Source organism: Ursus maritimus (assembly GCF_017311325.1).
Source record: "Ursus maritimus isolate PB19 chromosome X unlocalized genomic scaffold, ASM1731132v1 scaffold_X1, whole genome shotgun sequence".
Lineage (NCBI taxonomy): Eukaryota > Metazoa > Chordata > Mammalia > Carnivora > Ursidae > Ursus > Ursus maritimus.
The window spans coordinates 89681913-89695884 of record NW_024423319.1 but is presented as its reverse complement, the minus strand read 5'-3'; the positions used below and the strand labels follow the sequence as shown (position 1 = coordinate 89695884).

Genomic DNA, 13972 nt, shown 5'->3' with positions numbered 1-13972 from the left:
CTCTCATCTCAAAGGCGTACATGACAGCGGCACGTGCCCGGCCGATGCACTTTACGGCAGTCACGCAAAGGCGCGGGGGCGTGGCTACACCTCCCGCGCCCACAGGCACGCACGCACGACAGCCGCACGTGCTGTGTAGAGCGCTTTATGGCAGCCACGCGAAGGCACGAGGTCCCGGGCCCACGCTGCGCGGGGTACGCTCTGCGTCCTACGTCATCGTGGGCTGGCTGTTATTTCGCTCTCACGGCTCGGCGATCATGGCGATGGTGGCGGTACTGTGGCGGAGGGCCAGGGACTATGTGAAGAACAAGGAGTTCCGGGACTACCTGACCAGCACGCACTTCTGGGGTCCTGTGGCCAACTGCGGCCTACCGGTGGCTGCCTTTAAGGATATGAACGCCTCGCCTGACATCATCAGTGGCCGTATGACAACAGCGCTCATCTTCTACTCGCTAGCCTTCATGCGTTTCGCCTACCGTATACAGCCTCGAAACTTGCTGTTGTTGGCGTGCCACAGCACCAACGTGGTGGCGCAGAGTGTGCAGCTGAGTCGCTACCTGAATTACCAGTACCGCGGAGACGCCGCGGCGGCTACCGCTGCCGGCCCTGCTGCCGCCGCCGCCACCGATCCCACCAGCGATCCTGTGGCTGTTAACGACCTTGAGGATGACGACTCCTGCTAGGCAGCCGCCAGCCCCAACCCGTGGTCCCTGAAACGTGGCTGAGACGGCCCCGTCGAATCTTTGCAGCTTGCAAGCACTGAACTGTTCTCCTTGAAGAAGAGACCAGTGAAGTTTGGTTTTGACTCTAATAAAACAGTGCAAGTCTGATTGAAACCTGCAGTTTGGTTAATAAAAAATAGAAAATAGCACAGAACTGAAGGTGTTGAGTGTTGTTTATTTCGTGATCTGGAAATAAAATGTTCTTTAGGTGAGGGTAGAATGGCTGGTCTTCCTCTTCACGGGCCCCGCCCCTTGAGGGTTAGTTTTTTTTTGTTTTTTTTTTTAAAGATTATTTATTCGACAGAGATAGAGACAGCCAGCGAGAGAGGGAACACAAGCAGGGGGAGTGGGAGAGGAAGAAGCAGGCTCATAGCAGAAGAGCCTGATGTGGGGCTCAATCCCAGATCGCCGGGATCACGCCCTGAGCCGAAGGCAGACTCTTAACCGCTGTGCCACCCAGGCACCCCCTAGGGTTAGTTTTTTATGGGGGGAGGAAGCCTGAAAGTGCTCCTGAGATCGTGTTTTGTTCCTTGTTTCCGGTCTCCAGGCCAAATAATGCTGCTTAGTGGCATACATGATTTTTAAAACCTGGTACAGGCATTAATCTCTTTAGAGCAAAAATAAGTCAGGGGCTATTGTTACTGAGGGAAATACTTCGAAGTGGGTTTAAATGAATTCGGTGAAATCCAGTTTAGGTTTTCTACAAGTACTTATTAAGAGAACCTAGAATCTCTTGGTGATTGGACAGCAATTTTAGAATCTACCATGGAAACAGGATAAATAACTCTGACGTTAGTTGCTGTCAACCCTGGATTCTAGGTAAATAGAAAATAAAAACGACAAAATCCCAATCCTTTCCTCTTTTCTTCATGCCTAAAAATGGGGGAAATGGCAGTTGGTAAAACTGATAAGCTTATTGCCCTGTGTTGAATGCTAGCTAGGGTTGGGGGTGAGGGTCAGTGGTCAACAGTATTAGCCCACAGTGTCCCCCTAAGGACTTGCCTTAAACCAGGTTGCATGAGGTGGGGAAAGAGAAGGGTGGGGCTGTGGGTGTAAGGCCATTGTCTCTGCAGCAGAGGCTGCCCTCTGATTTGACATCAAATCTCCTGCCTCTGGAGGATGCAGGAAGTTCCAGAGTGGTCTACTGGGTGAAGAGTGCTTAAACCCTACTTTTGTTAAAGATTTCAAATGCAAAGAGGGGCCCCTGGGTGGCCCAGTGGGTTAAACGTCTCTTAGTTTGGGCTCGGGTTGTGATCTCAGGGTCTTGAGATCCAGTCCCTCATTGGGCTCCAAGCTCAGTGAGGAGTCCGCTAAAGTTTCTCCCTCTCCCTTTGCCCCTCCCCACCCTCGCTCACTCTATCTCTCTAAAATAAATCTTAAAAAAAACATTTCAAATGCAAAGAAATTGAACACAGCTCTGGAAGGTTCTGAAGACATCAGATCTTGGATAAGACAGGCACAACCTTAGTGGAACTCTGGAAGATTCCCCTTTATCTTCTGTGGCATCTAAGCAGTAATCCTCTTTGTAGGCAGTTTCTGCATTTCACATTCTGCATACGGGGGAGAAAAACTCTAGAAAACTCTTGTGTATTAGTTATCTATTCCCATGTAATAACTCACCCCAAAACTTAGTATAAAACAACAAATACTATCTCACACAACTTCTGAGAGGCAGGAATCTGGGAGTGGCTTAGCTGGGTGCTTCCGGCTCAGGGTCTCAGCTGTCTGCTGGGGCTGCAGTCTCTGGACTTGCCTGGGGCAAGCTCGCTCACATAGTTGTTTGCAGGTTTCAGTCTCTTGGCATGGGGGCCACAGGGCTGCTCATGACAGGGCTTCCCTCCAAGAGTTCCAAGAGAGAGAAAGCCCAAGATGGAAGCCATAGTCTTCTATAGCATCATCTGAGAAGTGACATACCATCACTCAGCTGTGTCCTATTGGCCACACGAACCAACCCTGGTACGTTGTGGGAGGAAAATACAAGGGTGGGAATACCAGGAGGCAGAAATAAAAATTCTCATGCCTTCCTGAAACTCAGTAGAAAATAATAAAGCATGTCAGGTCATCAGCCACCTTCCCCCAAGAGGTCACAAAATGCTCAGTTTACAGTTTTGTGGTCATAACTAACATCCATATATCATGGAGCATGGGTTTGAGAAGAGGGAAAGGAGTCTCTGGAAGATAGTATTTTCATATTTTAGATAGTTCAGACTATAATGTAATAATAATAAAAGCCAGTTCTTAAAGTTTTGAAACGAGTCATAACCTTTTATCAAGATTTTTATTAAAACTTGAATTTTTCCCTTCACTACTATGTGAGTAGAAATATATTTTTAGATCTGTCTTACAACATGTATTTTGTAATTCGAGTATATTTCAATCAAAGGCAGGTAGATTTCTAATTAACCTGGTAAGGGAAAAGTAGGTAATAATCCCTACTGATAATTTCCTATCACTCTGCATTTATAATTTAGAGGGCAAAATGATTGGAGAAAAAAAATCTGAAAGATCCCAATGCCTCCAACGCTAAGGCAATGCTCCACTTACAGGATCTAATTTGTAGTATGCCCACCCAAGAGGTCTAACCCTTTGTTGCCTAGGATATTCATGTGTAAAGCCATATAAGTGATTAATACTTTAATAAAAATGAGCCTTTCAAATCATTAGGGTAACAATCACTTCATAATCTCCCCAAACTCTCAAACACAATCCTTTCTGGCCTTTGCAATTTAACCTGTCTACAGATCTCTTCCGCTACTTTATGAAGCCAATAACATTTTGAATTGGCAGAGCTATTTTTCCAGAAGTTTTTGTTACTGACACACTTTTGTTATTACCCAGAATTCATGTTTTATACTGAGTTTAATAAGTAACGTCCTTCTCCTTAGGCCCTCTGCGTTCCCTGGCGAAGCACAGGCTAAAATGCAAAGAACTGCCCTACCTTTGCAACCATAATGCCGAAACTCTTTTTCGCGTCTAATTCTTTCCACATATTGTGTCGCAGGGAGAGGCGGAGAGAGTAAATCATATTGCTGGATGAAAACCAGGCCCTCGGAGACAAAACAGCCCTGTGTGGAAAGGAAACCACTTCCTGGGCTTCTCTGGACCCTGCCGCCTCCCAAGTGCCCCCGGAGGTGGAGTTGACCCCCACAAAAATGGGAGGCTACAACCAATTCCAGGAAATGCGACACACAAATCTTACAGTTTGAATTTGTATTGTTCACATCTCTTGATGATCTTGAAATGAACAAACTGTAATTAAAAACTTTCAAAATACCATGAGCGCATGTTTGTTGGACAAATTTCATATGGGATGATGCCCAAAACAGAAAAGCCAGATTTCTGCTAACCAACCCCCTCGACCCCAATTCCTTTCCCAGAGGTAACACAGCAAAGGAGCCTGGGAAAGACACACAATTTTCCAGACCTTTTATTGAAAAAGACAAATGGTTTTACAGCATGCCATGCGTTGTTCAACATCCTGCTTTTCTGTTTCGTGAGTGTTGGAGGTCATTCTATACCACTGCACTGCAGCATTACGACATTCCCCTTAACAACTGCGTAATGTTCTGTCGCAGGGATGCACTGGGATTTAGCGGGTCGTCTCTTGACGCCGGGCTACCGGCGCGGCTATGAGCACCCTTGTGTGCACATCCTGGGCCACGCGCACAGAGCCGTAGAGGAGAGTCCCACAGGTTGACGTCCCTGTGCACGCTCCATTTGCTGTAAAGCCTTCTCTGAACAGGTCTTCCCTTTCTTCGATGTCAATGAAATTAAATGCTGCCAGCATAATGTTTTCTGCAGTGTCTTTCATTTATCAGAGCAGACAATAAATCCAGAGATGACGGCATGTATACCACCGTCCATACCTTATAAATCCTCACATCTGCATCCATTTCAGTGCCCGGCTGTGGCGGACACTTGATAAATGTTGGAGAGAGTAGGAAGAGCTAACTGGATACAGGGGGTATGAAACGAAAGTGTTCATAACCTCAAGTTCCTAAAGTTAGAAATCAGGTCTTAATTTGGTTAGTGAATCAAGATTTAATTGGATCCCATCTTCTAGATGTACCTAACATCTAGAAGCTGGGAAACATTTCGGCAAATTTCTTAGTTTGGGCATAGTTGCAAGATGAATGACGATTCTTACTTTACTATGGAAGTCTGCTAAAGGAACTGTGTGAAATGAATGGACAAAGAAAATGTACGATTCAGGACCAAATAGTCAGTTATAGGCACATTTGCATTTATCTGGGGTTTACAGCATTATATACATGCATTTTAATGTAAAAATACACCAAATATACCCCCACCCTCTGCCCACTGTCTACAGATCATGCCCTTGATGGGCAGCTGAGCAAGCGAAGGACGGCTTCCTTTGGGCTTGGAGTGGAAGCACTTTCTCCAGGGGGTGGGGCAGGTGGCAATTCTGTCCCCGAAGGTCCAGAGGTGACCTGGCCCAGTGAAGTGCTGCTGGCTTTGAAAAGGAGATGGAGGGGAGGGTGAGACTGATCCCATGGACCCACGTAAATGACTGGACAGTGGTTTTGCAGTTGAGGAAACAAACCGGACAAAGTCCGAAGTGGAGGACTCTTGGGGTAAAGTAATAGAAGTTACAAATTAATCTGTCAGTCTGTGGAAAGAAAATGATGCCTTTGAATTTCTGTAAGAATGGTGGTGTTTCATCCTTAAATCTCATTAACAAAAGACCAGGCTTAGTTTAACAGTATGACACACACTCATGTGTAAGAATAAATTGTCGGTGGAGCCTTCAGTCAACAAATATTTGTGGAGCACACGAGGGCTGGGCCCTGGGCTCGGCCTCAGGATATAGAGAACTGACCGGAAGGAGCTGAGATGGCCACGGGAGTTGACTTTTCCCAGGAGTACCATACACAAACCAGCAACTGTGGGGCTTTCCCTGACATCCCTGTTTGTGAGGCTGGCTTGGGCCCTCTGCCTGCTTTGGTCAGTCAAGTCACTGTGTTCTCTAGTCCCCCCTGAGCAGCCTGGGCCCACCTCCTCGCCCTATTGCCCCGGCCTATCAGAAATGGGGAGCAACAGTTCTGTACTAACTGGAAATGGCTAGGAAATGGCCCTCCAGGCGATTCGTTTTCTTGCCTTCTTCCAAAAAGGAAGGATTTATATCTCAACATTTACATCACAGCCCAGCCCTTGGGCATCCTCCTTCACAAGATGTTCAGGTGGGGACAGGGCTTCGGTGCTGGCAGGCAGAGAACTCTGTGTGATTCCTCACACAGGCCTGGCCAAACACAGACTTTACTGTGTGAAGCAGCCTGAAATTCAGGACTAGAAAAGAATCTCACCTTCTGAATCCAAACCCCCAAACCCCCAAATCAAAACAAACAAACAAAAAAACCCCTAGATGACAGCAGGTTTTGGCACAGCAGTCTACCATTTTTTGGGTGGTTATAGATAATACAACACCAAGCTTATGAATATTAAAAAAAAATATTCCCCAAGAGTCAAAGGAAGTCCAGGAAAAAGACAACAAAAATTCCTTTTTGTTTGGGAGAGGTACTCTGGTAAGTGTTTCCTTTCGCACAGAAAAGAAGAGCTGAGACTGAAGCCGTGCTGATCTTCACATACGTGCCTGACTTCTGTCAACGCAACCTAAAACAAGAGACAATATTTAATTTTCTGTATTTGGAGGAAAAACCATGCAACATCAGAGACGGTCATTTTAACAAGTTTTTCTTATGGAAACGAACAAGCGGCTAAGAGCTAGGCATCACTGGCATCGTTTTGGAGCTGACATGCTTTTTGATTAAGTTACAAAGTTGGTTTACCTAAGACCAGACCAGTGACTTCAGGTATACTGGACTAAACAAAGCTGACAAGGAGATTATGTTGAATTACCTCCAAGATGTGAGAATCACCAATTAGAGCGCAAAGCTCAATGTCCTTTCTTTCAAATAATAAGGCCACAGGGAAACTTCAGGTTAGACTACATTGTGTGTTCCTCATGGCCTTCCGTAAGAGAACAGGCATCGAAGTGATGAGGTTATTCAGTTCTTACTTACCGTCACGTGCGGAAACTCACCTCAGGCCTTCCCTTCAGGTGTCTGGGCCCCAAGTTCCGTGGGATCTGGTTTTCGATGCTGTAGGTGGAGGCTGTCTAGCTTCTGCAGATCTCCTGTAAGACCATTTCTAAGATCCTTGTTGTTTCTCAGAAATTCTTTCACCACCTGCAGTCGATTTAAGATCTGCAAGAGGAAACCATACAATGTATGGCTTAGATCATTTTATAGTGGGCTTGTAATTCAGATGGAAAACTTTCTAGGTCCGAGACGGGCTCCTGCTCACGTGTCCGCTAATAGCTGGTTCTGGGGCCACACAAGGGGGTGTTTGTTTGTCTCCTCAAACTTTTTTGCTTTTAAGGGCTAATATCTAAAATAGATAAAGAACTCATATAACTCAATAGCCAAAACCCTCCAAATAATCCAGTTAAAAATGGACAAAGGACCTGAATAGACATTTTCCCAAAGAAGATGTATGATTGGCCAACAGGCATATGAAAACGTGCTTGACATCATTCATCATTAGGGAAACGCAAATCAAAACTACAGTGAGATCTCACCACATGCCTGTTAGAACGGCCATCGTCAAAAAGACAAGAGATGGGGCGCCTGGGTGGCAGAGCGGTTGGGCATCTGCCTTCGGCTCAGGGCGTGATCCTGGCATTATGGGATCGAGCCCCACATCAGGCTCCTCCACTATGAGCCTGCTTCTTCCTCTCCCACTCCCCCTGCCTGTGTTCCCTCTCTCGCTGGCTGTCTCTATCTCTGTCGAATAAATAAATAAAATCCTTAAAAAAAAAAAAAAAGACAAGAGATAACAGAACATTGGAGAGGATGTGGAGAAAAGGGAACCCTTGTGAACTGTTGGTGGGAACGTAACTTAGTGCAGCCACTATGGAGAACAGTATGGACGTTCCTCAAAAAATTAAAAATAGAACTACCCTATGATCCAGCAGTTCCACTTCTGGGAACATATCTGAAGCAAATGAAAACACCATGTCGAAGAGATTATCTGCACCCCTGCGTTCATAACCGGCATTATTTACAATAGCTAAGACATGGAAACAACCTAAGCATCCATTCGTAGATGAATGGTTAAAGGAGATGTGGTGTGTATACACAATGGGATATTATTCAGCCATCATCAAGAAGGAAATCTCGCCATTTGTGATAACGTGTATGGACCCTGAGGGCATTAAAGTAAGAGAAGTCAGAGAAAGACAAATACTGCACGATCTCATTTATATGTGGAATCCTTAAAAAAAAACAAACTCATAGAAGGAGCAGACTTGTAGTGACCGGTGGTGGGAGGTGAGTGGAGGAGGAATGGGAAGAAGGTGGTCAAAAGGTACAAACTTTAGTTATAAGATAAATAAGTCCTAGGGATGGAACGTACAACACGATGACGATAGCTAACACTGCTGTGTGATACACACGACAGTTGTTAAGAGAGTAAATCCTAAGTATTCACATCTCCAGGAAAAGTCTTTTTCCTTTTTTTTTTGTATCTGGATGAGCTGATGATGTTAACTAAACTTACAGTGGTGATCATTTCACAATATATGTAGGTCGAATCATCAGCTGTATACCCTAAGCTCACGCAATGCTGCATGTCAGTTATATCGCAATAAAAATGGAAAACATTTTGAAAATTCTTTTTTGCTTTAAAACCTCCTCCATTTGTAGGAAAGGGCTATCTATATCTCAATATGTGTACATACATACATATATAAGTATATATAAAAATAAAATTAGGGGCGCCTGAGTGGCTCCTTCGGCTGGGCAGCCGACTCTTGATTTTGGTTCAGGTCTTGATCTCAGGGTCGTGGGATCGAGCCCCGTGATAGGCTCTACTCTCAGCGTGGAGTCTGCTTGAGATTCTCTCTTCCTCTCCCTCTGCCCCTCCTCCCGCTCACATGCTCTCTCTCTCAAATAAATAAATAAATAAATAAATAAATAAATAAAATCTTAAAAAAAAAAGAAGCCCTTTCATTTGGAATTTGTACCTGCACACTTATTACTATTAAAAATTTATAAAATATACATCTGTTTAATAGTAATAATGTACAGGTACAGAATTCAAAATGAACACATGGGAACAAGGTAAAAAGTCAGTTTGACAGTCAAAACAAATTTTTTAAATTAAGAATGGGGAAGATTTGGGGCACCCGGGTGGCTCAGTCGTTAGGCATCTGCCTTCGGCTCAGGGTGTGATCCCGGCATTCTGGGATCGAGCCCTGTATCAGGCTCCTCCGCTGGGAGCCTGCTTCTTCCTCTCCCACTCCCCCTGCTTGTGTTCCCTCTCTCGCTGGCTGTCTCTCTCTCTCCGTCGAATAAATAAATAAAATCTTTAAAAAGAAAAAAAAAAGAATGGAGAAGACTTGTTCATGTTTATAGGTAAAGGGAGAAGAGGAAATGGTGGAAAAAGAGAAAGTACTCGAAAAATTATGGAATGTAGTCAGACAGACTTGGATTTTGAAGCTCAGCTTTACCACTTAACTAGCTGTGCAACTCTGGGCCAGACACTTGACCTCTCTGAGCTTCCTTGCGTGTATGCAAATGAAAGCTGATGATACCAACACCACCTAGGATTCTTATGAGGTCTAGAAATAATATACTCGAAGCGCTTAGTGTTGCGTGCGGTACACCCCTTCCTTTCTACGTTCCTTCCACAAATATTTATCGAGAGCCAGTCTACTGTGTGCCACGCACTGCTCCAGGCAAAAGAGGCTTCGTACCTCCATTCTTCCCAACTCTAGGGCTTGTCTTGCACGTGTCTCTGGGCCCCTTCTCACCACTCCACGTCTCCACTTCCACCGTGGTCTGAACCCCGTACGGGCAGCAGCCTCCCCCTGGGTCTCCCCTCTCCTGTCCTCCACCCTTCCAATGGCTCACAGGCCACTAGGACTTGCTTCCCCCACCTTCCTTTCCCTAACCTCCTCACCCACTTTTATTTCCGCACCCCCACTCCAGCCACTCTGCTCCACCTGCTGTGGCCCCTGCCCGAAGGCTCTTCCTCCAGATGTGCACGCGGCTAACCCTCCACAGGACCCCTGACCCCTGCTACTCAGCCCCACTCTGCTAACTCCTGATCCCCCAGACCATGCTCCACATAGGACTCCTTTTAACGCTTAGGAGCGTCGTTTACTTACTACGTTGACTGCTTACTGTCTCCCCCTACAGGGATCTTTGGCTTGTTCACTAATGCACACCGAGCTTCTAGAACGGGGCCTGGCACATTGGAGGTGCATGCTCTGTAACTATTTCTGAAATGTAATAAATGAAGGGTCATTTCGATCCTTCCCCCGACTGCTTCAGGTACGTTCTGTCCCTGCCCCTGCTGCTCAAGGCTCCCCAGGGGTCTCTGTGGAGATGGTTCCCCTTACCAGGGTTTAAGAAATCAGTAATGATTGTAAAGAATGCGCAAATTCCTTACGTGGTTTTCAGCCACTTACTGCGCTTTAGCCTGCCGTGCTTTAGCTGAATGGTTAAACCCACTGGATCCTAACAGAGCACTGAGGGTTGGCAGGACGACGTGGAGGGGTCTTGGGTGGCGGCCAGAGGCCGCTGCGGATGGGCCCATGGTGAACACACTCCACACATGTCCCAAGGGGCCCGAGCAGCTGCTGCTCCCACTCGGCTCTGGAGCGGAAGGCATTTCGCAATCACAGTCAGACAGCGGAGTGCATGTTAACGGGAAGCCCTTTTTATAACGCCAGATACCACTGAGGCTCGTCAACTGAACAGAACAGGACGGAGGTGGTGAGCTCTGTCTGCTATGCGGTCCCTGGCACACCCACGCCCCGGGATGCGCTCCTGGAAACTGTCACACTAAATTACCACCACCAACCGTTTTTTCTCTACTTGGCTTTCCAACGTTAGCCATACTGTTTTCACGAGCACCAGAAAGAGTCACCATAAAAGCCCGTGGTCCTACTGTAAGCACGGTGTTTCTAAATTCCTGGACACCTGGTTTTTAATATTTTAGCACCTCAGATGAGAAGGCACCTTACTGTCGATGGTGTCTTACAATAAATTGGCAGTGGGTTTTTTTGTTTCTTTCTTTCTTAGAAGTAACTGGATTCATGGTGTCCTACAGTTGATGGCACTTTAGAGTCACTGAAATCTGGCGTGTTGACTCCTCTGACTTTGGAGACTAACCCTAAAGACCATGGATGCCCATCTATGGTATGGAACTTGCAAAAGAGATCAGTTTCACACCTTGTGGAAAGCCAACCTTCAACTTCTTCGAGATAACATGCCAATCAATCCTAACCTACATTTTGATCAATTGAAATATCGAGATAGATGCCATGGTCTACTGAACAGAAAGCATGAAAAATGAGAATTTATCGGTTCTATCTAGAGAATTTGGGGACCCAGAGGACAAGCTCACTCACCCCAATTTCCTGTCTGTGAAACAGAGATAATGAGGGCTCGAAATTTACAGTAGCTAGCTCCTCGGTGATACAGGAGCTGCAGGGCTACATGTGGAAAGGCACAGGGCCAGAGCAGCGAGACCCCCGGGCCAGCCGTGTGACCTGGCGTCTGTCAGCGTCTGTCCTTGCGGTTGCTGCCTCGCATGGAAAGCAGGGGGATCTGGTCTCTGCCAGGTTCCCTGCAAGCTCCTAACTTATATAGACTCCTGGCTTGAGTGCACGGCTACGGATGCATTCTGTTGCTTGTTACACAAACAGAAAAAAGAACTGCGGCTCCCTCAAGAGTGAACACGGAGCTACTGACACCTCTGGGGCTTTCGGCCTGACCCCGTTCTACGCAGCTTCTGATGGAAGCAGCAGAAACAAAACTGGGGCCGGTTCTAATGGTATTTTAAAATAAAGTCAGACAAAACACATGGATTTAGAGAACAGAAGACGTAGCCATCTTTTTCATTGCTGTACACGCCTGGCGTGCTGGGTTGGGAGCGTCCAAAAACCAGTGGTTCTCAGTCCCTCTGCTAAAGGAGCTCACCAAGTTGAATGAAGCATCTAGGTCAAGGGCAAAACGGTTAACAGAGGCCTAGAGAGCAGCGAGGAGCATGGCTTAATGAATGAAACACACACTTTGTATTCAATAAACATTCTGTCTGTGTTTAAAGAGGGAACCAGCAAAACTACTTTCCTTGGACAAGGTAGAATGGAGAGGTAAAATGATTTGTCCAAGATCTCCTGGTGATCTAGAACTCTAATCCAGAAAGTACTGGAATATGTCTGAACTTTACTAGAATACAATTCTACTACTATTTGCTTTTTTTATACCTTGCGTGTAACAAAGGGGATTCATTTGTCCCGTATTCCCTAGCAGGACTTAAGACCATCACCAGCCTGCCTTGTCCTAAGCTGGAAACCTTGTTGATCCTTTAACCCCTCCTTCCCCACCTTCTTCCAGCCCCATGCTGCACTCCAAGTAACCTAAGCAGCCACTAAGAGCCATCAGCTCTGCCCAAGTGATGCCTCCAGAGTCCGGCCCCTCTGCCGTACCTCTAGTTTCTGTCCTTTTTCCATTTGCACACGGCTCTGACAGCCTCCTGTCAGTCTCCTGCTAGTCTCCAGCCTCCAACTACCATGAGTTAAGTTTCTCAAAGCCACATCGGATCTATTTGATTTACTTTCTCTTGCTTAAAAACACCTGTTGGCTCCCCACTGCTTTTTGGGAATAAGGTGCAAGCCCCTTGGAACAGCACAGCAAACCTTTCAAAATATGGCTTCCAAACTCACCTGACAGCCCTCGCATCGGACCGTCCCTCCTACCCTTGCCTTGTCACTGCTCCGGCCCCACTATTCTTTTATATCTCGGCAGCACCGCTCCTTCGGCCAACAACGCCCTTGCGCTCTTGCCAGTTTGCCACACGCTGTGTGACTCTGCTAGTCCCAGCTCAACGCCACCTTCTCGGCAAAGTCTTTTTCTTGCAATCCCCCCTGACCTGCCGAGAACCCCCCTCCCCCAGCCTTCTGTTCAGAATCCCGTTGTAGCCCTTACCGTGTTTGGTCCACTCTGTGCACACATTAGGCACCCAACTGTTTGCTGATTGAGTGAAAATATTTGTGGAGAGGTAATAATGGTGTGTGCCAAAAGCGTACTCATTTCTGGAAACGATTTGACTTCTAAATCAGAAACTTAGCTGGCAGGCTGTTAAAATGAGTGACTCTTCCTCCCTGGAGCCTTTCTTTGTCTTGTTTACTCACACAGAGCATACGATACTTTTTTTTTTTTTTCTTACCTCTTCGGGCAACATGTCTTGTTCTTGGGCTTGAAGATAGATCTCTTGAAGTTTCTCCTTTAGTAATTCCATTTCTATTTCGTTGACTTGGCTCTCACTCAGGTAAACTCCTGTCTCACATTCACACCCATCTCGCTGATCTTCGGCGGGGATGTGAACAGCCCAGTCGGATGTCAGCAGCTGGTGGATTACCGGACAGATGTGTGAATGACGGAATGGAAAAGATGCTCCACTGGGTTGCTCAAAGAACTTGTAACTAGACATCTTTGGACACAATTAACCAATATCCTGTGGCCACAGAAGAGTTCTCAAGCCCAGCACAATTCTAGATTTCCTACCAAAATTAACCATTTAAATCTAACAAACTTCAACTTTTAAATGAGTGACTGCAGTTGCCTTTCCCCCCTTAGTTCTTTATGCCAGACCTGTTCAGATTAATCTGATTTTTACCTGTTCTATTCTGGTGTATGCTGCCACAATCTCTGGAATATTCTTGAATTCATTCAGGAAATTTCGGATCTTCATCTGAAAATCTCGAAGCCACAGAGAAGACACTTTCATCTCTGAAGAATGCATGATCTCGTTACGACACCTAATCACCTACCGAAAGGCCCAAAAGGATAGAAGGTTTCAAAGTCAAACGACGGGGTAAATGGAGATTGTGTAGTTCCGAAGAAAAATTACAGGGGACGCCTGGATGGGCTCAGTCGGTGAAGCGTCTGCCTTTGGCTCAGGTCACGATCCCAGAGTCCTGGGATCAAGTCCCACATCGGGCTCCCTGCTTAGTGGGAAGCCTGCTTCTCCCTCTCCCTCTGCCCTTCTCCCTGCTTGTGCTCATGCTCTCTCTTTCTCCCTCTCAAATAAATAAATAAATAAATAAATAAAAAGAAAGAAAGGAACAACTGCAGAAAGGCTTTGTTAATTACAAAATCCACAAGTGTGGCCTGTACGTACTAGCAGGGCTTGAGGGGATGTTCAATCGCCTGCTACTT

General features: G+C 46.2%; 2 protein-coding genes across 4 annotated transcripts in view; one reads left to right on the top strand and one right to left on the bottom strand.

The window, feature by feature from the left end:
* The first annotated feature begins 227 nt into the window (after positions 1-227).
* MPC1L (mitochondrial pyruvate carrier 1 like) lies at positions 228-1015 on the top strand. Its single transcript, XM_040624921.1, has one exon. The coding sequence runs from the start codon at positions 258-260 to the stop codon at positions 681-683; it is 426 nt and encodes a 141-aa protein (XP_040480855.1). The 5' UTR covers positions 228-257; the 3' UTR covers positions 684-1015.
* Positions 1016-4133: 3118 nt separating this feature from the next.
* CXHXorf38 (chromosome X CXorf38 homolog) overlaps positions 4134-13972 on the bottom strand; it is a 21917-nt gene continuing 12078 nt past the window's right edge. For all 3 annotated transcript variants that reach the window (XM_040632906.1, XM_040632900.1, XM_040632901.1), the window contains exons 4-7: positions 13431-13580; positions 12981-13160; positions 6784-6946; positions 4134-6353 (exon numbers count right to left, since the gene is read on the bottom strand). In XM_040632906.1, coding sequence (XP_040488840.1) covers positions 6785-6946; positions 12981-13160; positions 13431-13580 — 492 coding nt within the window. In that variant the 3' untranslated portion in view covers positions 4134-6353; position 6784. The remainder of the gene's footprint in view (positions 6354-6783; positions 6947-12980; positions 13161-13430; positions 13581-13972) is intronic.